Below are 23523 nucleotides of genomic sequence, written 5' to 3' on the forward strand. Positions count from 1 at the left end.
AGTTTAGTCGACAGGTAGGTAGCAGCTGCCGCCGACTTGCTTCGCTGTTTACTTGTGTCCGTATTTCCTTGCCCAGAGCCGTGTGTCTGTGTGCGTGTGTGTGTGTGTGTGTGTGTGTGTGTGTGTGTGTGTGTGTGTGTGTGTGTGTGTGTGTGTGTGCGTGAGTGTGTGCATGCGTGTGCGTGCCACTCTTTTGCCACAGCATACAAAGCATCTCGTATGGTTACGAAATCTCAAAATCTCTTTAGATGCGTGTGTGTGTACGTGTGTGCATGTGTGTGTACGTGTGTGTGTGTGTGTGTGTGTGTGTGTATTGTTGTTTTTGCTGAATTGCATTCTCTTGCATTTTCTCAGCTCGCTTCTCTTTGTAGATTTGGTTTGACTACTGGCAATGCCTGTGTGTTGCCTGTTCTTTTTCTTTGCTGTGTTCTCTCCCCTCCCCCTTCCCCCTCCCTGGTGATGTTGTGATCACAACAGGTGTTGAGTGCCAACATCACGCGTGTCATGTCCCTCGTACGCACGGTGAGTGCGTTTGTGGAGTTCATCAACTCCCTCTTCCTCTGGAAGCACAAGCTGCAGACGTCCTTCGCGTTCCTGGTATGTGCCTGGCAGGAACGGTGTCCCTGTGTGTGCATGCGGCGGCGCGGATGATGAATTGTGCCATGTGTGTGTGTGGGGGGGGGGGGGGGGGGAGGGAGGGGAGAGTGAAACAGTCTCTGGGGAGCTGCTGGTCTCATAGCAGCAAAGGTCACGTGCAGCGCAGTGCACTGAACATAGTGAAAGACAGACTTAGTACTCTATACTCGGTGCTTCCAAGCCATACACCAGGGCTGCATGGCTGCAGTACGGTTCAAGATTACGATATGCGTAGTTTTGGTATTGGCATGAACGGCCGTCGTCAGTGTAAATCCACTCCACAGCTCAGTGTACGCAAGTCTGGTGTGTATGCAGACAGTCACAGTCATACCACCGCCATTGCCATAAACACATTATGTTTAGTGTACATCTAGTCCACAGCTTAGTGTACGCAAGTCTGGTGTGTATGCTGGTACGTGTATTTCCATGTCCGTACATTTCCATGTACATGGCATAACACCCCAAAAGCCAGCGAAATACACACAGACGTGTGGTTTCAGGCGTACACGCGTGAACACAGCTCTGCAGTCATCTTCTTTTTTCATCTTCTGTTTCCTTCTCTTGTGTGCGTGCTCGCGTGCATTCGTACACGTGTGTGTTGACGTGCATCCATACCCGCGTGTGTTCACATGCACTCGTACACGCGTGTGTTGACGTGCACCCGTACACGTGTATGTTGACGTGCACCCGTACACGTGTGTGTTGACGTGCATTCGTACACGTGTGTGTTGACGTGCATTCGTACACGTGTGTGTTGACGTGCAATCGTACACGCGTGTGTTGACGTGCATTCGTACACGCGTGTGTTGACGTGCATTCGTACACGCGTGTGCTGACGTGCACACGTGTGTGCGTGCGTGTGTGTGTGTGTATGTCTGTACTGTTCACGTTCAGATTTTCGTGGCCGTGGTGTTGACGTTCGACTTGTGGATGGTTTTCGCCTTCTTGCTGTCAGTCTTCATGGTGCAATACTTCCGTAACAATGTTGGAGCTACCAACCAGACCAGTCCCTATCAAGTCTCCTCCGAAGATGTAAGTGCAATGGTGTAAAGTTAGACCCTATCTTGAGAGTCCACCTGTTTTGGGAGTCCACCTGTCTTGGAGAGTCCACCTGTCTTGGAGAGTCCACCTGTCTTGGAGAGTCCACCTGTCTTGGAGAGTCCACCTGTCTTGGAGAGTCCACCTGTCTTGGAGAGTCCACCTGTCTTGGAGAGTCCACCTGTCTTGAGAGTCCACCTGTCTGGGGAGATCGCCTGTCTTGGAGATGACCTGTCTTGGGAGTCCATCTGTGTTGGGAGTGCACCTGCCTTGGGAGTCAACCGGTCTTGGGAGTGCACCTGTCTTGGAGACCACCTGTCTTGGAGTCAACATGTCTTGAAGAGTCCTACTGTATTCAGAGATGGGAGTTACAACGAATTATTCATCCTCTACTTATTGCATCCTTTTTTGTACTCTGAGTCTTACACCATGAGTTATTCTTATAGAGGTGTTATCATTGTGATCTAAATCTGTTTTGTTTCCTTTGCCCATGTGCGTACACAGACGGTATCTAGTGATGACGACGAGGATCATGTTGTGAGTTGGCTGTGCAGCTGCTATCTTGCCTGGATTTACACTCTTACCTGTACATCATGTTACTGTCGTGGACATGGAAATCCGGTTGTTGGAGGTCAAGCGGCCCCAGTGCGGCGCTGGCCATGCAGCCGTGAGTACGCGTGCGATCAACACGTGCACTGTGCATGCAACGACGTTCTGTACACACTAAGGGCGCCGGCCCCGCATCATTCGACTGGATTTCCATGTCCACGACAGTACATGCTCATGTGTCACTGGTCACTGACAGTACACGCTCGCTGATATTACACTGACATTACATGCTCACGTGTCAGTGGTTGCTATTTGCCTTTCTGTAGCTTCTGTTGTCTGGATTTTACAGTACTATGTCTGTTGGCACCAAAGAATGAACATGCTGGGAGTTCACCAAGCACAGCATACGAATATATACACGGTGACACAAATGCACGTAGACTGCAGTGCAAGAAGAATCAGAATGGCCTAGGTTACGACGCTGATCCCCACCCGGCCATGCTGTTCTTTGCCACCCAACGGTACTGTAGCTGAGCGTCTTTGGAGTACAGTCAGTCAGACCTCGCTTATCCAGTCCTCGTTTATCCGCATCCCTCGCCATCCGGAAGAAAATCGTTGGTTACCGATTTACAGCATATGCCATGCACACATACAGTATGTGTGTTCGATTGTCCGGTTCCCTCGCCTATCCGGATATTTTCTGGAAACGGATGCGTGCGGTTACGCGAGGTCTGACTGTAGCTTGGTTTTTCTGAGTGGGACTGTTGGGGACTATGATTGCTACATTGTCAGTCACTGAGCTTGCAGGAACTGAGGTACACATGCCAGTAGCCGCTTTTATGTATGAACACAAGTCTGTGCAATGGTGTGAGCGGTGGAGTGTGGGTGGCGGTGACATAGCCTCTTTCAAGCTAGCTTGGTGATACCAATGTGAGAGAGAAAAATAATCACCTCTTTCGTGTGTGTACACAAGTCCGCGTAATGATGTGAGGGGTGGGGTGTGAAAATGTCTGCAGTTGCGTGGAGTGCACAGCCAGACACGTGTGAATGGTGAATGGGTGATTCCGTGCCGGTGATGTATTATGAATGGGTGGTTCCATGTTGGTGGTGATTCCATGTCGGTGGTGTATTGTGAATGGGTGATTTCATGACGGTGGCATATTGTTTGCTTGCTTGTTGTACTCTGCCATGCACGTCTGCTTGTTTGTCTGTCTGTCTGTTGGAATGTACCTGCCTCGGCTATCCGTTATCTACCGGACGATTCCTCTGTACACGTCCGTGTGTTCACGTGCCCATATCCGTCTGATGCATATATTGCATGCCCGCCCTCCACCGGCTTGTGCATACCTGTATGCGAACATGTCCCATGGCTGCATGTTGCATGGCTGCATGTCCCATGGCTGCATGTTGCATGGCTGCATGGCTGTATGCCGGTCCCGTGGCCGTGTATAATCTGCATGTATCTATGGATATTTGCATGTCACTGTGGCGTTCGTCTGCTCTGCTCTACACAACGTCGGCTCATGAGTACGTATTGCAAGTGCGGCTGTGTGCTCACTACTGTTGCTGGGCTTGCTCCAAGCTGCTTTCTTGTCCTTTTGCAGCTTTTGACCTTGCTGTTGCTGCTGCTGCTGCTGCTGTTGCTAATGCTGCTGTTGATGCTGCTGTTGCTAATGCTGCTGCTGCTGCTGTTGCCGTTGCTGCTGCTGCTGCTGCTGCTGCTGTTGCTGCTGTTGCTGGTGCGGTTGCTCCTGTTGCTGGTGCTGCTGCTAGCGCGGCTGTTGCTGTACGCTGTGCCGTAGGACTTTGAAAATACCGATAGTACTTTTCGAGATGGCTCATTTGCCGCGTACGTCTGTCTGTTTGTTCTCTGTGTGTTTTGCGTACATCTGCTTAGCTGTGCCTGTACGTGTGTGCGTGTCTTTGCTTGTGTGTACTCTGTCTACATATCTGTGTGTATGTGTGTGCGTGCGTGCGTGTGTGTGTTATTACGTCCGTTGTTCTTGCCACGTGCACACATGCACGTTCCAATTTTTCAGATTCAGGACAAGAAAGGTTTGCGGCAGCGCTTACAAGATCTGTATAACATATGTCTGACGGTGCAGAACGGCTTGGATATGGTCGCTGGTTTGGGAGAACGGGTGAAAAAGTAAGCTGGAGTCTCGGGCACCGTGTGTTCGATAATGTTCTGTTGACTATTTTGGTTGTCGAGCTTTTCCCCAGAGCTACAGTCAACCCTGGATCGTGGATGGGAAAAGTGTCGTTTTTCGCGAGTTGTCATTGTTCGTGAAGGCGAAAGTATGTCTTTTAAAATGATCACTTGGTCTGAAGATTGTGCCGTTATTCGTGAGTTGTTGTTTTACCTAAGGTCATTATTTGCAAAACTGAGTGTATTATACTATTCCATTCTAAAACTCGGATGTTGAGCCAATAATTTAATGAGAAGGGAAAAGAACATATGGATACGAGTTCAGAGTAACCGTCCACCACTATCCACCTTAACCTTGAACCTTCCGAGTTGGAAGGCTGTCGGTTAGCGCTACGGAGATGTGTTGGAGCTAGGTGTCAGGACGTCGAATGTCTCAGTACGCTGTCAGTTTTGTATCTAGTTGTTGCACTTTCTAACTGTATTATACTATAAAGTATCTAGTTACAGTGGTGGATAGTATCCATGTATTCCATTCTGACACCCGTGTTCCTCTGCGTGCGTGTGTGCGTACGTGCCGTGTATGTGTGTGCATGGGCGTGTGTCGACGCTTACCTGTGTGTGTGCGCAGCACTGTGAACTGGACGATACCGTTCCAGTCGTGGCTGGCAATGGCCGTGCTAACCATTGCGATGGTTGTCACCTATCTGATCCCGCTGCGATATCTTGTGCTACTTTGGGGTAAGTGTGTGTGTGTGTGTGTGTGTGTGTCTGTGTGTGTGTGTGTGTGTGTGTGTGTGTGTGTGTGTGTGTGTGTGTGTGTGTGTGTGTGTGTGTGTGTGTGTGTGTGTGTGTGTGTGTGTGTGTGTGTGTGTGTGTGTGTGTGTGTGTGTGTGTGTGTGTGTGTGTGTGTGTGTGTGTGTGTGTGTGTGTGTGTGTGTGTGTGTGTGTGTGTGTGTGTGTGTGTGTGTGTGTGTGTGTGTGTGTGTGTGTGTGTGTGTGTGTGTGTGTGTGTGTGTGTGTGTGTGTGTGTGTGTGTGTGTGTGTGTGTGTGTGTGTGTGTGTGTGTGTGTGTGTGTGTGTGTGTGTGTGTGTGTGTGTGTGTGTGTGTGTGTGTGTGTGTGTGTGTGTGTGTGTGTGTGTGTGTGTGTGTGTGTGTGTGTGTGTGTGTGTGTGTGTGTGTGTGTGTGTGTGTGTGTGTGTGTGTGTGTGTGTGTGTGTGTGTGTGTGTGTGTGTGTGTGTGTGTGTGTGTGTGTGTGTGTGTGTGTGTGTGTGTGTGTGTGTGTGTGTGTGTGTGTGTGTGTGTGTGTGTGTGTGTGTGTGTGTGTGTGTGTGTGTGTGTGTGTGTGTGTGTGTGTGTGTGTGTGTGTGTGTGTGTGTGTGTGTGTGTGTGTGTGTGTGTGTGTGTGTGTGTGTGTGTGTGTGTGTGTGTGTGTGTGTGTGTGTGTGTGTGTGTGTGTGTGTGTGTGTGTGTGTGTGTGTGTGTGTGTGTGTGTGTGATTCCACTGCGATATCGTGTACTGTTATGGGGTAAGTGAGGGTAGAGTAGGACCATGGCATCATCAAGCTACAGTCAGACCTCGCTTAACCGCACACATCTGTTTTCCACAAAAAAATATCCGGATAGGCGAGAGAACCGGATAATCGAACACACATACTGTATGTATGCGTGACATATGGTGTAAATCTGTAACCAACGATTTTCTTCCAGATGGCGAGGGATCCGGATAAAAGAGAACCACATAAGCAAGGTCTGACTGTACTTCATTGTACCGTGGTGGCGAGTGAAATCCGACCCCTGGATTGTTTCGTATGAGTGCTGCGGATGTGAAGCGAATCGTTGCAAGTACTGTACGTACCTTCGCCAGACGTGCCAGCAAAGCGTGAAGGTCACTTGTTGTTTGTGCATTGATTCTCTGGTTTTGCGTACGGCCGTGTACCACCACTGTGTACATACTGTCAGCCTGCCCATTGCTCCCGCTGTGTACATACTGTCAGCCCGCCCATTGCTCCCACTGTGTACATACTGTCAGCCTGCCCATTGCTCCCACTGTGTACATACTGTCAGCCTGCCCATTGCTCCCACTGTGTACATACTGTCAGCCTGCCCATTGCTCCCACTGTGTACATACTGTCAGCCTGCCCATTGCTCCCGCTGTGTACATACTGTCAGCCTGCCCATTGCTCCTGCTGTGTACATACTGTCAGCCTGCCCATTGCTCCCCCTGTGTACATACTGTCAGCCTGCCCATTGCTCCCACTGTGTACATACTGTCAGCCTGCCCATTGCTCCCACTGTGTACATACTGTCAGCCTGCCCATTGCTCCTGCTGTGTACATACTGTCAGCCTGCCCATTGCTCCCGCTGTGTACATACTGTCAGCCTGCCCATTGCTCCCACTGTGTACATACTGTCAGCCTGCCCATTGCTCCCACTGTGTACATACTGTCAGCCTGCCCATTGCTCCCACTGTGTACATACTGTCAGCCTGCCCATTGCTCCCGCTGTGTACATACTGTCAGCCTGCCCATTGCTCCCACTGTGTACATACTGTCAGCCTGCCCATTGCTCCCGCTGTGTACATACTGTCAGCCTGCCCATTGCTCCCGCTGTGTACATACTTTCAGCCTGCCCATTGCTCCCGCTGTGTACATACTGTCAGCCTGCCCATTGCTCCCGCTGTGTACGTACTGTCAGCCTGCCCATTGCTCCCGGGCAAACTACAGTAAAACCTGTCAAGACGACCACTCGGATAAGGCGACCACCTGTCCTAAAAGACCACTGAAACCAGGACCAAGGGATGCTATTTCCAGTCAAATGGCCCTGGATAAGGCGACCACCTGGTGGCAGAGACCACGTGTTGAAGGTCCCTTGAGCGGTCGTCTTAGACAGGTTACACTGTACTTCTGAGACTCGGCATGAGCAACGTGTGCATACTGCCAGCCTGCCCATTGCTTCTGGTGTAACCATTGCTACAGGGCTAACTACTTCCAAGACTCGGCATGAGCACAGTGTGCATCTTATCAAGAGTACTGTAAGAGTTGAAAGTGTGACGATTTGCGATAATATCCTGCTTGGCGGGCACACAGTTTACCGACCCAGCCATCACGCACCTGTCTTCTATTTCTCTAGTACAGAGGAGAGAAGGAATAACATACGTCTAACGTTTCTTGAGCTAGCGAAGGATTTTTTCGCGTTAAAACGTTAGACGGTGTGCCCCGTTAGTGATTCAACTCTTACAGTATTGTGCAGACTAAACGAGTTCCAGTGTAGCGTAGTGACGCGCGAGTGTAGCGTAGTGACGCGCGTATAAGAGCATGTGCCTATACCCGGGCATAAGCGCACCCTCACAAATAGGTGCATGGGCTTATAAGTGAACCTAAATGCAGCCCATCCCTCGACAAACAGACACCACAAAAACGCCATATTCACATCGTTCAATGTGCATTGCGGTATTGCACTGTGTGCATAATTATGCATGGAACCGGTACACTGGCAACTCAAGCGCATGCCCCTATGTGTGGGGCAAAACAACCCGCAAAAATAGCAAATAACGCAAAAAAACTCACTCATAAGCGCATGGGCCTTTATGTGCGTCACTGCGGTACAAGTATCTCTTGCTTTGTTTTCTTCTTCTTTTGTTTGTCTGGGTTGTTACGTTCAGGCATCAACAAGTTCACTAAACGCCTGCGTAAACCCAACTTCATTCCAAACAACGAGCTTCTGGACTTCCTTTCACGGACGCCATCGGACCCGGAGTTGGTTAGTTAGCGTAGATTAAAGGATGTCATCGAGTAGAGTAGGGTAACCGTGCTACCCGTAATTAGAACGGGTATTCGCGTAGCAGTTTGCTCCTGAGAACCAGATAGGGTAGTTTGAGTACGGTATTTTCCCAAGGGTGCATGTAAAAAGCACGACTATGTGCTTACTGTACAGTTTCTATGTAGCACAACTGCACACTCACTGTACAAATAAGATGTCCAAAAATACCCGATGGGGTACCCGTGCTGACCGGATAGAAATACCCGAACTCATTACCCGGCCAAACCCCTACCCGTTGCAGCCCTAGCGTAGGGCGTGCTCAGAAGACAAGAGTCGGAATGTTGCACGTCACATATCTATTTCGTCTCATTTCTCACGTAAATGGAATCATGTTATGTGTTCTTTTCATCCAACTCCTTGATCCTTGAGGGTGTTGGTATGTGGATGCAGATGCGGAAAATCAGTGTAGCCGAGTCTCACGTATCCGAATTTGTATTTGGATTGCAATTTGAATTATTGGTTTCTCTCGGTCTCTGTCTCCGTCTCTCTCTCTCTCTCTCTCTCTCTCTCTCTCTCCCTCTCTCTCTCTCTCTCTCTCTCTCTCTCTCTCTCTCTCTCTCTCTCTCTCTCTCTCTCTCTCTCTCTCTCTCTCCCTCCCTCCCTCCCTCCCTCCTCTCTCCCTCCCTCTTCTCTCCCTCCCTCCCTCCCTCCCTCCTCTCTCCCTCCCTCCCTCCCTCCCTCCTCCCTCCTCCTCCCTCCCTCCCTCCTCCCTCCCTCCCTCCCTCCTCCCTCTCTCCCTCTCTCTCTCTCTCTCTCTCTCTCTCTCTCTCTCTCTCTCTCTCTCTCTCTCTCTCTCTCTCTCTCTCTCTCTCTCTCTCTCTCTCTCTCTCTCTCTCTCTCTCTCTCTCTCTCTCTCTCTCTCTCTCTCTCTCTCTCTCTCTCTCTCTCTCTCTCTCTCTCCCTCGTCTATTCTTCAGGTGGAGCGATCTGTTGTCACAGCTGCGGTGAACACGCAGCAAAAGTCTCAGAAGAAAAAGAAGAAGCGCTAATCTCAGCATTCTCTTCCATAAACTGCAGTAGCAGTCATGTCCGTGCAGCCTGCCCACCTACTGCAGCGGTTGCTGTTACTGCTGCTGAGGGAGCTGGAGAGCTGGGCCCCAATCCTGCCCGGTACCTATACATGCCGTGCGTGGTGCACCTATGTACAGTGAAGTGCTGTCACTTGGTGTTGCACTCATCCACGGCGGTGTAACAGATACAACCAGTGGGTATTCGGTGGTGTTGGTAATGTGCCGGCATGTCGGACGGTGCCTGTGAGAACTGGCCTAGATGATAGCATGGCTGGTGCCACGTACACAATCCCTTTATCATTGTGCTGGAAAAAAGGAGACGCCAGCGTCTCCACCGTGCAGGCGTCTCTATCACTGTACGCCGGACTATGCAAGCGTACACGCTTGCTCTCGTTAGAAATCAGCATGCCGTCGCTGCGCTCTACATTGCGTCTGCCTGCTCGCTGCTGCAAACCTGTTGATATCTGTCTCTGGCCCGCCGTATGTTTGGTAAATAGCGTCAATCGTACTGGCAATCAAGAGTCTTGTCCAGTCCCTTGAGCTTGATTCTCTCGCCGATCCGTGTGCAGCATGTATTAGTGAAGCCACTGTTTATGTTCAATGTACACTGTGTGTGTGTGTGTGCGCGCGCGCGCGCGCGTGTGTGTGTGTGTGTGTGTGTGTGTGTTTCTGAGTAGGTTGTGGGCTGCTAAAATTTGTAGTTTGTCATCAACATGTCTTGTACTACTTGCCATGCGCTGGGTCGCATCAGTGTCTTGCTGCCTACCCGTCTTGATCAATGCTTTTACCGTATTTTGCACGATAACCCCCCCCCCCCCCACCCTCGCACAGTGTCATTTTTATCCATGTTTTATCCATGCTGCGAGTCTCGTAATTGTTTTGATGAATGGCGTTTCCCTGCTCTGTACAGTGAATCAATCACGCGCTTTAGCTGCGTAAACGTATTTCCAACTCTCTACTCACCGTCCTATTATAAAAAAAGTGTTTTCAGTTTCGTCTCGTTTTCCTAGCCACATTTTCAGTTTTCAATTCGCTTTTCTAAGCACAGAGTCAGTTTTCGACTCGTTTTCCTAACCCAGCCTTTCGGCCATTGACTTGTCATGGCTGCTTGACAATTTTTGTGTATTTTCGCTGAGCATTTCCATGTTCTCTGCTGCCCGTGTTTGTCGGCACTGGGAGATGCTTTCTGGGACGTTTCCCCTTGTGGCTTTTCGCCCGTTGAATCGACGCCGTCGTTTTCATGTTGTTGCTGATGCATGCACGCCGCCGCTCGGCCGCTCGGCGTGGTTCCGCTGACGCCTGCATAGTATATGACTATTAGTGTAGTACACACGCGTGTGTGCTGGTCTGCAATGGCTTTGCGTGACTGTCAAGACTCAGGATCGCCTTGTCCTTGTGTTGTATGCATATGCATGTAGTGAGCCGTACCCGTTTAAGCATCATTTTTATGATACTTTTAAAATGGATTTTAACCAAAAATTAAACCAGTGCAGAGTCTGATGATCGTGTGCTGTGTCACAGTATGCCCCTATGCCTGCTTGAAGCTTACTGCGTCGGTGTGTGCGTTTGTGTATGTGTGCTTGCGTGTGATGCTGTGCAGTCTTGCAGCATCTGGAACTGTACTGGTAATTATTTTTCTTATGGTGTGCCGATGATGCAGCTACTGGCTATGTGTAGGCCTGAGCCTTGCCATGGCTCTATAGAGCTAGAGTGTAGACTGTTGCTTGTTCTTTCAGTGCAGGGAGCTTGAATGACAGTCACGTGATAAAGTGCTTATCGAAAACGGAACCGTTTTCTCTCTCAAATATTCCGGGTTGAAAGTTGAAAGTTGAAACTGTCATGATATTGATAAGGTCCAGTAAGCTATCCGGTACGCGGTAAGCTATCAATCCCAGAATTTTGCTAGTGTGCAATGAATCCTCCGTTGTACATGTGGTTGGGCCTTTGCCTGTGAAAGACACATCTATTATTGGTTTACATTGTATCCCCATAATCATAGCCATGAAACCCGAAACACACAAAATATTAATTTTAATTCATCCAGCTAGCTACAAATTTGTAGTCAAGAGCAAAACAAGTTTTTTTCACAAGTCAGGTCTAGACGTTCACGTGGTAGATGTACTACCATGTATGATTGTACATAATGTGTACGTAGATCTACGTGTAGTACGAGGTGATTTGGCTTTCTTTGGTTGTAAAATGACGTTTTTTCAGCCACTTCTAGGCAAGCTGCGTCCAAATGAATTGTTGCAAGTGGAAGAGCTATCCTTCATGCCCGTTGTGTCAAAAAATGGGAATGATCCCACTTTGGAAAGTGTCTTGAATCATTCCCTACTTTCATCGTATTCTCAGGATTCAAAATTAATAATTGCATCGGGGGAAAAAAAAGAAAAAGAAAAAAATATATACGACTTCCTGAGAAAAAACACGCGTACCTATCTATCTTTTTTTTCTTTTTTCTTTTTTTCATCTATCTATCTCCATGGCAACTTTTTACTTTTTCTGAGATCCCTCTGAGCAGGCGCATACAATCCAAAATGAGTTTCTGAGCAATCCCAAGCCGAGAGCTGCTCAAACTTTGCGAGATCGGGGGGTTTCGGACCACGCTTTTACTTTTCTGGACTTCTACAAAAGTTCTATTGTGATTGTGGGGATTCAAACTTCAGCGTTCCTTGCCTATCAAACAAATTTTAGCTTCTTTATTGTCACGAATGAGCTCGAGCTATTGAAAGCCGATAGAGCATTGGAAGCAAACGGTGCCCGAGTAGATCTTTGTGGAGAGCCGTCGCCGTTCCCTTCGTTGTTCACGATGCCCAAATCGAAGAGAAATAAAGTCGGTATGTGCAGTTTCTCAGAGAGTGCAGATTTTCTCTTTTGTCAAATTTGTCGACATTCTTCACGGTCGATCTTCTGCTTGTTTCACTGCGTTGCGTTATGTTCATGCTTCCTGTAATTCACTGTTCACAGTTGCCCTGACGAAGACGCGCAGTAAAGGTTTCGAGCTGAAGAAGAAGCTTCATGATGAAGTACGTCCTCCAAAATAGTTTATTGATTTTATTGAGTGGTACATGGTACACTATTCATGGTCTTCCACTGCACTGATGATAACGATGTTAGCATCTACATGTAGTTCATTAGCTGCGTGGTCAGTCCATGTGAGTAGGACGCTGGGCAACGGAGCAGTTCAAGAGAAGCCAAGATGTTTGGATTGTGATCACGATACTGAGATGTGTAATATTTCTGATATTTCTTGACTCAGCTTTGATTAACGTTTCCTTGGTTTCCAGTGTTCGCGTGCATCCACAGCGAGCATATGATTCTTGTAAGGGTTCTCCAGGGCAGTATGCAGCTCCCAACATGCCCTTAGACCATACCAATATGTGTCTGAGTATGTTGTACATAGATATTGCTGCACAAGCACGGTCCTGAATTCACACACCACACACACACACGCACGCGCACGCACGCACGCACACGCAAAAACTTTCTGGTGTGCGCACCCTTGCACTTACACATTCACATGCATACGTATATGTTCTCTCTCTCTCTCTCTCTCTCTCTCTCTCTCTCTCTCTCTCTCTCTCTCTCTCTCTCTCTCTCTCTCTCTCTCTCTCTCTCTCTCTCTCTCTCTCTCTCTCTCTCTCTCTCACACACACACACACACACACACACACACACACACACACACACACGCGTTGTCTATCCACTATGTACTAACAAGCCTTCTGAAAAGTCTATTTTCACCCTTGTTTTTCTCTCTCGTTCGTTTTCCCTCCTGGTCTTTCGTTTAGATAAAAACATGTGCGGATGACTACGCATATGCGTTTGTTTTCTCCGTTGAGAACATGCGTAATAACATTCTGAAGGAACTGCGCTCCAACTGGAAACAGCATAGCAGGTGTGTACCTGTGTGTGTGTGGGGGGGGGGGGGGGGGTTGGAAGTTAGGCAAGTTTCGGCTCCACAATCCAGTGTGTCGTTACTATAGTGGCTTTCATGGCTGAGGGTGTTGGTATGTCTGTCGGCTCTGGGTTCCCAGTACTCAGTAGCCGAGGCTGGTTGGTAAAGTAACTCTAATTTCACTTCAAGGTGCCAGTGCATCTAGTGTCTGCTTCTATCAAAGTGACAGGCGTATACACGGTACACGGTACATGGTGTGTGTGCATATGAAAACGTAAGTGTGTAAACGTGAGTGTGTGTCCATGTGTGGGTGTGTGTGTATGTGTGTATGTGCAGTCGATTTCCAATCGAGAGGTTGCGGGTTAAATTCCCGACGATTATGGTCACGCACGTCTTTCTTCTCTTTCTCATTCTCCTAGCTCTTCTTTCATTCTCCTGGGTGGTTACCAACAGCCAGTGCATGCCGGAGTATGTGATGTGCTGTGTGTGTGTGTGTGTGTCAAAAAATGAAGAAAGAATGAAAAAAATGAAAATTGAGATTCACTGGCCAGAAAAGGCCACTTCAACCAGCCGTGTGGTGTAGACCAGGCTAAAATGAGTGGCGGTCAATTCATCGGCCTTGCAAGCTGCTGAATGGTGTAATCCCAGCACAAGTTGCTATGTTTAACATAGCTGTTCACTATCATCACATCCGCGATGCGCATGTCTGAGGTCTGAGGTGGCTGTGGTGGTCAAGTGCAGTTGCAGATTTGCGTGCTTCTCTTGCGGCGGGCGTATACGTGGTACATGGTGTGGGGGAGGGGGCGGGCGTGTATTCCTATTGAATCCTTTCCTCTCCTTGCCCAAAGTGGAGACCCACATGACCAGCTTCTGGAAGAACTGAAGAGATTTGTGTGGGCAAGGTTTTCTCCAGGCTGTTTTGCACTGTACTTTTTTTGCTTTGTTGTCAATTGTTTTGTATATGCTGTGTAACTCTTCGCTCAAAACATGGAGGAGATGAGGCGAATGCTCCCAACAATTGGAATAATCATGTCGCCTCACTTCCTGTGTGTGTGTGTGTGTGTGTGTGCGCGTGCGTGTTTGCGTGTGTGTATTTGTGTGTGTTTAGATTCTTCTTTGGCAAGAACAAGGTAATGGCATCAGCAATGGGCAAGTCACCATCCGATGAACACCAGCCAGAGCTTCACAGATTAGCGAGGGTGAGCGGCTCAACGATGTCTTGCTGTTCTGTGTACCGGTACAACACGTTATGTGGGAGAAACGCACAGATGTGTACACTCAAACATCTCTTATCCGGACGCCTCAGATACGGGCACTTCTCTCTACCGGGCACTTTCAGCTTGAGTTCCTATGTCAAAAATGCTTCGAAATTGGGGGGTTTGAACTTTTTTTTGTATGCGCATGTGCTTGTTTGTCACTGCCAACCTGTGTCATCACCACACTTTTATCAATGGATTCTTTTGCATCCTGAACATGTGCAATATGCACCAAATAAACTTCTTCAACAAAATGATGTGATACATGGTAGATGAGTTACCCTGAGATACGGGCAAATCTGAGATACGGGCAGTGCCCGGTCCCAAGGTGCCCGGATAAGAGACGTCTGAGTGTAGGGCTATTAGTCCATCGGCCAAGTCTCAAAATCGAAAGTGGTGATGCACTGAGCTTCCAACTAAACGCGACCATACCCAGCACGTAGAGAATATATCAGAGAACACTATTCCGTTTGTTGGACGTGCCGAATTCAGTCCAGGGCGTCGATACGAAGCGTTCTTCGTCGCCGAGTTTTTTACTGTGCGCTCCATTTGAGAGTGCGCAGAGTTCTGATCGAGAGTTTTTTGAGCAGATTTTCAAATTTTTGAGGCTGTCAGCTGACAGCTGTCAACCCTAAATGGCACTTAGTATGTGACAGGCAATAGGTTTTGGTGCCTCCGTATGCCTTCTAATAAGTTCTATCTTCCTTCGTTTCACTTCGCCCACCACCTCAGGAGATGACAGCGTACCTGCACTATAGTACTAGTCAGCTCTCGCTAACCCTGTCTCTCTTTCTCCGTCTTAGCGCTCGTCATTCGTGTCCTTCTGCTGGGGCGAGCTTGATACTGTTGTGTCGTAGTTTTTAGGCAATAGTGGCTGTTGTTCGCGTGACGATCAGGATTTATGGAGAAAGACGACGACTCGCCAAGTTCCCATGCAGCCACAGACGGCGTAGCAATCCTTACCGCCAACCCTTCGAGCAACGGAACCGGCCTGAGTTGGAAATCGTGTCTGTGTCATTGTGCCACGATACGGATGAAACACACAGGCTCACATGTGACGAGATGAAGATAATCTCAACAGGCTGACGGAAATCCAACAGGCTCACGGGAACGCTGCAGTTATGGTCGGAGACGCGGAGTTATTTAGTCACTGGTAAATGTTGCATCGAGTGCTGTGTGCTCTAACACAATTGTAAAAATCATGAAAAAGCGAAAATAATGCAATGGTGGGGCTGAGTGGTGTTCTGTGGAGGAGACCTCGCTGTCTCAGTATTCAACGCCGGACCCTGTATTTCAAGTCTGTGGTCATGCTCGATCATAAGTTCCTGTATGGCTCCAGTGCCTTCTCAGCATTGTTGGCGGGTAAGCACCTGGATCGTGTCCAAGTACTGCGGCTCTGGTGGCTTGAGGGATGTACGGGTGCTCGCCGTGCACCCCTGTCGGCAATCTGCTAGTGAAGCTTGGTACCTACTGTGTCCGGGAGATTTTCATCCAGAAGCTGATCTTCCTAGGCTGGAGCTGCTGCTACTCCTGTGCTAGCCCTCAACCACTGGCGCTCTTACTCGGCTCCAGTGTGGGCCATTACCCACCCTGCCCGATTTCGCACTGTTGCTATTCCACACCGTCAGCATTTAACTCTGAGGTCAGACCTTGATCTCTCCCACCATATGCTATCTGTCTGTCTGCCTCTCTCTCTCACACACAGATGTGCACGCATACACACAAACGCACACAGCGACACAAACATACACATAGCCAATTTCTCTGTGTTTGGTGATCATCATCTGTTTTCTGATGTGCAAGCTCACCTCTGATGCCGATTACTTCCTTGCTTAGACCCGGTCTGCTCTCCCTTCACTCGCTTGTAAATCCTACTTGGAGCAGTAAGGTTGTGTCACTGCTCCTACTGATGTCATTGTTGTGAAAGCAATATCATCGCCATTGGTGGTAATTTTCCACTGTGCATGAATCATTAACAATCATCATCTATGTGTCACGGCCTAACCATCCTCATAACTCCCCTCATCGTGACTAGTGCTGTACCGTTGAAACCTACTTTGCTTCAGTGTATATTCGCTCCAAAGCTCTTAATTGTTTTGTTGCATAGTGATCTGACGCAGTGTGCTATACTAGTAGCCTATCGGGTAATATGGATAAGATTAGTACAGTCGGCATCGCCTATCGAGTGACCAGGTACATGTATAAGGATACTAGTAGTACATGTATACCGGCTTAATGATATCGGAACACAAATAGCACTATGTCTGCAATATTCCATTCTAAGCTCACGCTGTGCGGTGCAGATAGGTCATGTGTCGTTGCCAACTTGCCGCATGTGCATGTGCAGCAGGAAGGCACCACATGTCGACTACTACTTATACTGTACAGCATTGTGTGCTTACATGATGCATCTACGGCCTTGTGGATGCAATTGAGTCTCACATATGTCCAGAGCCAACTCAAGTCCTGTATTATTTATGACCATGACAACAAGACTTCCGGGCTGAAATTCTTCTATGACAGGCATGAACACTTGCCTTACAATTGTTCGTGATTGTACGAAGTACATATTCGCTGTTGCATCAATTTTGCACCATTTACATTGTAGTGCCACTAGTGGTATCACCTGCATGCGTATTGAGTCAAACAAGGTTACCTCTGTATAATTATGCGTATCGTGGCTATCAAGAGCTTCGATGCAAATTCCCAGCTGACGAATGGTGTCCAGCTTGTGTTCAGCTCAGCTGGCACTCACAACTCATAATAATTGCGTTCTAGACGCCAGATGAGATGTTTCAGCTTCAATGTAGACAAAACGTCCGTGTTCAAGAAAGCCGTCACCTCATCTTCTGTCCATCCTCAATAGCACGTTCAAGCAAATACGTCTGAAACACAGTAGCGACAATCCGACAGCGGCGACACGCCGTCTTCTCCGAATGAGCTTCTACCGTTCTAATTCAGATTCCCCCAAAAATGTCAAAATAAATAATAGATTTCCACCAAGCTCGCTAGAATCTTGCGAACCGTCAACATGCAGGCATTTCAAGTGTTCGAGCGTGCGTAGATTCTGCTCAGCGGCTCAAGAACATTCGCCAAGCGAAAAAAAGTCGATGAGAAAGATGTAATGGTGGACGAAATTACGAAAATCGGAAGAAGGTATTCGACCCAGTTCGACTATCCTGGACTGGATTGGCAACGTCCAACAAACGGATTCGTATTCTATGGGGTCTCATGAGCTAGTGTGCCAAAGGGCGTTTAGTTGGAGCTTCAGTGCATCACCTTCGCCGAAAGAGGCCCTTTCTGAGATTTGGCCGATGGACTATATGCAGCACAGACGTTCCCACGCAGCTCTCTATACCTGCATGCTGGCTACACTGTATCATTTTAGGCGTACTAAAATGCCGGTGTCGGGGAAATGACGGTTTTCAGGTGTAATGTAGACTTTAACCCTTTGAGCACGCATGACGTATTAATACGTCACGTACAGTGTCACTGCACCCACGCATGACGTATTATTACGTCGTGAGTGTACATAGCGTACAAACGCGATTTGCATGAACCGCGTGAGTTCAAACTATCGTAACTCGGTCAATTCTTGGCCGATTCTCACGATCGAAATATGTATCTGCAAGAGAAAACTCTCAGCTTGCGATAGAAACAATCGCCGAAGCGATACGACCCCGGGTTGTTGAGATATGCAACTCGACACGGCAAATTCAAATCGATTTTTTTGCGAACTCTGCAGAACGCGTATTTTCCATTTTCGATCATTTTCGCGCTATCTGCTGCCATGGAAACTAGATTCAAATGATGGCAGCGGATCTGGGGAGTCCTCAAAAAAATTTGAGCTCGATACGAGCAAGGAGAGTGAAATGGCAGCTGAGGATTTGATCCCCTGGCCGTGCTCAAGTCGAGCGCGTGCGTGAAGTTTGCCAGACTGTAGCATGGGCTTTTGGTGTCGCTCCGAGCTGAGCTTGGAACTATTTTGTTCCTCGCCTCAAGACCTTTGCAGGAAGCTCAAGATCGTGGAATTCGTCCAAAGAAAGGTAACGTTATCGATCCTTGAACAGCTACTACTTTCATAGGAAAAACGCGATTTTTGCAGGTGTTGACGTGGGGCGGCATTCAGGTAGCGTCGTGCTCAAAAGGTTAATAATATTAATATAATAGTTGACCAGCATTTCCTTCACACACAGTGCATCCTTGAGTGCCTTAAGCTGATACGGAACATAATGTGTTTTTAATACAGCAGCCCTGAGTCCTGTTTGCAACACCGTTCCCAGCGTTTATTCTCGTGACATTGTGTGTCTCTTCTTCTGCCTCCCCACGCTGGTGTTGTGTAGAAACTACGGGGCAACGTCGGTCTTCTCTTTACAAACAAGGAGCGCGACGAAGTCGTGTCGTAAGTTAATACACAGTCGAGTCTCTTCAGGATGAACAACAACGGACCAATGGTGTTTGTTCGCAATGATGAGAGTTCTTATCCTCTTTTTACACCCAGTGAAATACACTGTAATTTATCCAATGGAATACCACTTCTTCTAGAACAAAAGTTCGTCTTTAAATATCAGTTAAATAACTTTCTTGGAGACAGCAAGCTTATCAGGGACAGAAAAACTACAAATCTCAAGCTATTCTTCACCATCATCATCAGCAATACGATTCAGGTTGTGCGTGCTTCCCCTAGCTGCATCTCATGTTTGGCATTTAAGTGGTCTTTGTAAAAAAAATATAAAAAAATAAGGACTCCGAAATTCCTGAACCAGTTTTAATACAAGTATCAGTGTTCTTTTTAAGCGGATGTTTCACAGTACTGCGCATGTAGTAACCACTCTGCACCAGCTCAGGTGAAATGTATCATGTAGTAACCACTCTGCACCAGCCCAGGTGAAATGTACGCCTCATTGTGATACATGTAATGTAGAGTTCCCCATGCTGTAGACAGCAAGCTGTTTCGGCCATAGAGGCCTCATCAGTACAGCTACGAGCTAAATAGGCCGAGCTACCAGCCATGGTGCAAAGGAGGCCCCCTCAGACATTTTAAGAAAGCTCGTTGCTCTAGCGCCAGAGTGCTCAAAGTACGAAAAGTAGCGGGCAATGTAATATAGAGTGTACACATACTGTGGTGGTAGACCCTCGCAGGAAGAAGCCTCATGGAACACCTGCTATTTTTTCTCTTTGTGTGTTGCTACTGGAGTAAATCTGCCTGACGAATGGCTGTCCGGAAGTCAGGTTAGGCTGGTCAGTACGCGGCTGAGAGGAACTGAGGTGTGCCTGTGTGTGTTTGCATGTGTATGTGTGTGTATGTGTGTCTGCTTGCGTACGTGTGTGTGTGTGTGTGTGTGTGTGTGTGTGTGTGTGTGTGTGTGTGTGTGTGTGTGTGTGTGTGTGTGTACATGTGTGCGTGTGTGCGTGTGTGTGTGTCCCATATGGTGCAGTGGTATGTGCAGCGATTTCCAATCGATAGATTGCGGGTTCGATTCCCGACGATTATGGTCACACACGTCTTTCTTCTCTTTCTCAGACTCTTCCTGACTTTTCTTTCATTCTCCTGGGTGGTTACCAACAGCCAGTGCATGCCGGAGTATGTGGTGAGATGTGTGTGCGGAAAAAAAAGAAAAGAAAAAAAGACCAAAAAAGAAAGAAAAAAAGACCAAAAAAAGGGATTCACTGGCCAAAAAAAACTCACTTCAAATAGCTGTATGGTGTAGACCAGGCTGAATAGTGACGGTCAATTCTTCAACCTTGCAAGCTGTTGAATGGTGCAATCCCAGCACAAGTTGCTATGGCTTCTGCCATAGCATTGCTATCATCGCCTCCGGCGATGGGCGTCAAAGGTCAAGGTGTGTGTGTGCTTGTGTGCGTGCCTGTGTGTGTTATGAAGGTTCTTTCAGACGTTCAGTGGCAGAAGTGAAGCCAAGCCAGGCTTTGTGGCTACAGAAACGGTGGAGTTGTGTGAAGGTGAGTAGTTTTGATAGGGCCTGAATGCTGGATTTCATGGTGTGTGGCCGTGGCGTGTCCGTGGGGTGTGCTAGTGGTGTGTGTGTGTGTGTGTGTGTGTGTGTGTGTGCGTGTGTGTGTGTGTGTGTGTACATGTGTGTGTGTGTGTGCGCGTGTGCGTGTGTGTGTGCTCTGTATGTATGTACAGCTTTTATCCACTTGTGCGAAAATTGCCACTCGTCCCAGGTGCTTTGGCACTTCTTGTTGCCCAATGCTATATGACATATGGAGTTTTAGCATTGGGGCCACTCTGCATGATATTGGCTTGTTCTACTTGCTTGTCACACAGCAGAGAGACAGACAGACAGACAGAGAGAGAGAGAGAGAGAGAGAGAGAGAGAGAGAGAGAGAGATTTGTTTACAACTGGTTGAAAAAAAACTGAGTTGCATGCTTCAGACGATCTTGGTTGTTTCTCCGATGATAATGGCATGTGTGTGTCTTGTTGTGTGTTGTGTTTGTGTTGTTGGTGTGTAGGACCTCTTGATCAGTTCAGTCACTCCATGGAACCACAGTTCAGACAGCTGGGTCTACCCACAGCACTCAAGAAAGGTACAGAGCTGTCCTGGCTAGCCCCCAGTAACCTAGTGACCCCCTTCACTTTGCCTCCTGCCATCCTGCAAGTGATGCATGACTGAGTACTACCCCCACTGTAGACATGGCCCGATTTTGCCAGCAATTCTGCTAGCAAAATCTCGAAGAATTTTGACAATAGAATTTGCTGGCAAAACGGAGCAAAATATTGGTATGTTGGCTGGAAATTGGGAGATTTCACACTTATACGGTGCACGTGACTCATTTTGGTTCATGTTTGCAAACACGTGGCTCATATTTTCTCATCTTTGCCAACGACAAGGTTTCCCACACGTGACACAAATTTGGCCTCGCCTTGGAGCAAAAAGGGAGCAAAATATTGACGACGAGCCAGCGAAATATTGCGGCAAAAATATCGACGTTTCGCTGGCAAAATCGGCTTTGCCTAGTCGCAGCACTGTATAGAGCTGGTACAGGCAGTTGTACATTCTTGGGGGTTATGTACTCTTGCTGCTCGTGCACACATGACACACGATCATTGCCTATGTTATGGCCAAGAAACGACCTTCCTGCTGCGGCCACAATCAGGCCATCATGCATGATTGAATTCATTTTGGGGAATAATTCAGCCTTTCGGCCTTTGGCTGTTCCTAACACATATTTGCTTCGTGTTGAAAGATATCGAATCAAGCACACTCTATGCCATATGTAGCGCTCTGTCTGTCAAATACGGCCCTCGGTCTGCAGGCGCTAGGCGAGGGCAAGATTCAGCCATCATCACCTCCCGAGCGTGCTTGATTACATACTTACCGGTTTGTGTGATGCCCAGAGCCACAGCTACGCTGCGCTTTCTTGACTCTCTTCCCGTTGTGTGTAACATTGCATGCATGAGACCTTTCATTTTGTGCACAAACCTTATGCGTGTGTGTATGTATGTACAGGAGTGATAACCCTACTCTCTGAGTACACAATATGCAAGAAAGGCGACACGCTCACACCGGAGCAGGGCCGTATCTTGGTAAGAAATGCAAGCCTCTACAGTCCATTCAGAAAAAGATGGACTTCTAGCTTTTGGCCATAAATGGGTCAAACTTTGAGTTTTTTTAGAATTTTTTTCTGCAATCCCCTATGGAATCCTCTTCCAATTATGTTTCTGATGTCTATTTGTCCAAAAAGCAAGCCATAACAAGAATAGGATATCGGCCAGGTTTTGCCCCAGAAGCATTGAATTGGAAAAAACCATCAAAATCCAGGCCGTTTGACCCTGCCTGCAACAGTGCATTGTGGGGTTCGAACCCCAGTTCAGGTACCCTTTTTGGACTCTTTTTCAAAGTTCAAATTTCGCAGCACTGCACTGTGTACAATGAAATCACGAAAAATCGCCAAATACGGGAGCTCGCCAGAGCCCATCTTTTTCTGAATGGACTGTAGCTCTCTCTCTCTCTCTCTCTCTCTCTCTCTCTCTCTCTCTCTCTCTCTCTCTCTCTCTCTCTCTCTCTCTCTCTCTCTCTCTCTCTCTCTCTCTCTCTCTCTCTCTCTCTCTCTCTCTCTTTCCTCTCTCTTTGCCCTGTTCTTCTTCCCTTCTTTTGCCCCTCTTCTCTCTCTTCCCTGCCCCTCTCCCCTCCTCTGTCCTTTCCCCTGCCCTTCCCCAGCTCTCCCACCCACCCCCATCCTGGCAGGTGATCCAGTGACATAGTCGTAACCGTGGTTACTACGAGTGGTTCCTGTGGATGCTGTAACTAATTGTAACAGTTACAGTCAGACCTCGCTTATCCGGTCCTCTTTTATCCGGATCCCTCGCCGTCCGGACGAAAATCGTTGGTTACCGATTTACAGCATGTGCCATGCATACATACAGTATGTGTGTTCGATTATCCGGTTCCCTCGCCTATCCGGATATTTTTGGGGAAAACGGGTTAAGTCCGTATACTGATCATTTTTTCTGATTGTGTACGTGTGCGCACATGTGTTTCTTGTTGTAACCAGAAACTCTTTGGCCACCAGATGGCCATGTTCAAAGTCAACTTGCTGTGCGTCTGGGCATCGTCTGGCACCTTTGAGCAGCTTTCCGACGCCGTAGCAGAGGGAGCGGACGATGACGCGGATGGAGATGACGAAGAGGATGAGGATATGGGCTGAGGAGCTGGAGATGTTCGGTCGTCAGTCGCGCGCACTCTCTCTCTCTCTCTATCTCTCTCGGTCTCACTCTCTCCCCCGCCAACTCGTGTACATAACTACTTTCTTCAGTTCCGACTCTCGGATGTCCCTCGCGCCCAGGAGTTGTGGCTGAATGTGGGCAGGATGTTAGAGTGGCGTGATTCTGATTTCTTGACCTCTCCCTATTTAACCTAGATAAAGACTATTGTGTACGTGGAGTTGTTGAGAGAAGAGACACTATTCTTCAGTCACTGCTGCTGCTGCTGCTGCAACAACAGTTCTAAGTAGTAAACTTACTACTCTACACACTGCCTTGCGCACTGGTGGAGTGAATAACAGAGCTGGTACCTGCCTGGCTAACCTGCTGTGTTTTCACGCGCGATGTGTGGCGTATACAACATGACATGTGCATGCTTGTCTACATGTAGGTGTAGAAACAGTGGTGAGGAAGAAGAAGAAGATTGAAGAGAGCTATTG

General features: G+C 48.1%; 2 protein-coding genes across 6 annotated transcripts in view; both read left to right on the forward strand.

Annotated features, from left to right (window-relative positions):
* LOC135825855 (multiple C2 and transmembrane domain-containing protein 2-like) overlaps positions 1–10687 on the forward strand; it is a 31963-nt gene extending 21276 nt beyond the window's left edge. For 4 of the 5 annotated variants that reach the window (XM_065338490.1, XM_065338488.1, XM_065338486.1 and 1 more), the window contains 8 exons: positions 1–14; positions 478–597; positions 1531–1668; positions 2179–2211; positions 4263–4372; positions 5001–5110; positions 8036–8133; positions 9111–10687. The exon at positions 1–14 is cut by the window's left edge and continues 61 nt beyond it. In XM_065338490.1, the coding sequence (XP_065194562.1) occupies positions 1–14; positions 478–597; positions 1531–1668; positions 2179–2211; positions 4263–4372; positions 5001–5110; positions 8036–8133; positions 9111–9182 (695 nt within the window). In that variant the 3' untranslated portion in view covers positions 9183–10687. The remainder of the gene's footprint in view (positions 15–477; positions 598–1530; positions 1669–2178; positions 2212–4262; positions 4373–5000; positions 5111–8035; positions 8134–9110) is intronic. The other variant, XM_065338487.1, reaches the window with a different exon arrangement.
* A 1147-nt stretch (positions 10688–11834) lies between these two features.
* LOC135825551 (mRNA turnover protein 4 homolog) lies at positions 11835–23386 on the forward strand. The gene is made up of 9 exons (XM_065338165.1): positions 11835–12040; positions 12171–12229; positions 12995–13101; positions 14210–14300; positions 18701–18759; positions 20242–20318; positions 20833–20907; positions 21831–21907; positions 22876–23386. The coding sequence occupies exons 1-9, from the start codon at positions 12013–12015 to the stop codon at positions 23026–23028; spliced, it is 726 nt and encodes a 241-aa protein (XP_065194237.1). The 5' UTR covers positions 11835–12012; the 3' UTR covers positions 23029–23386.
* The last annotated feature ends 137 nt before the right edge of the window (positions 23387–23523 follow it).

The sequence above is a fragment of the Sycon ciliatum genome, chromosome 10, assembly GCF_964019385.1.
Source record: "Sycon ciliatum chromosome 10, ocSycCili1.1, whole genome shotgun sequence".
Lineage (NCBI taxonomy): Eukaryota > Metazoa > Porifera > Calcarea > Leucosolenida > Sycettidae > Sycon > Sycon ciliatum.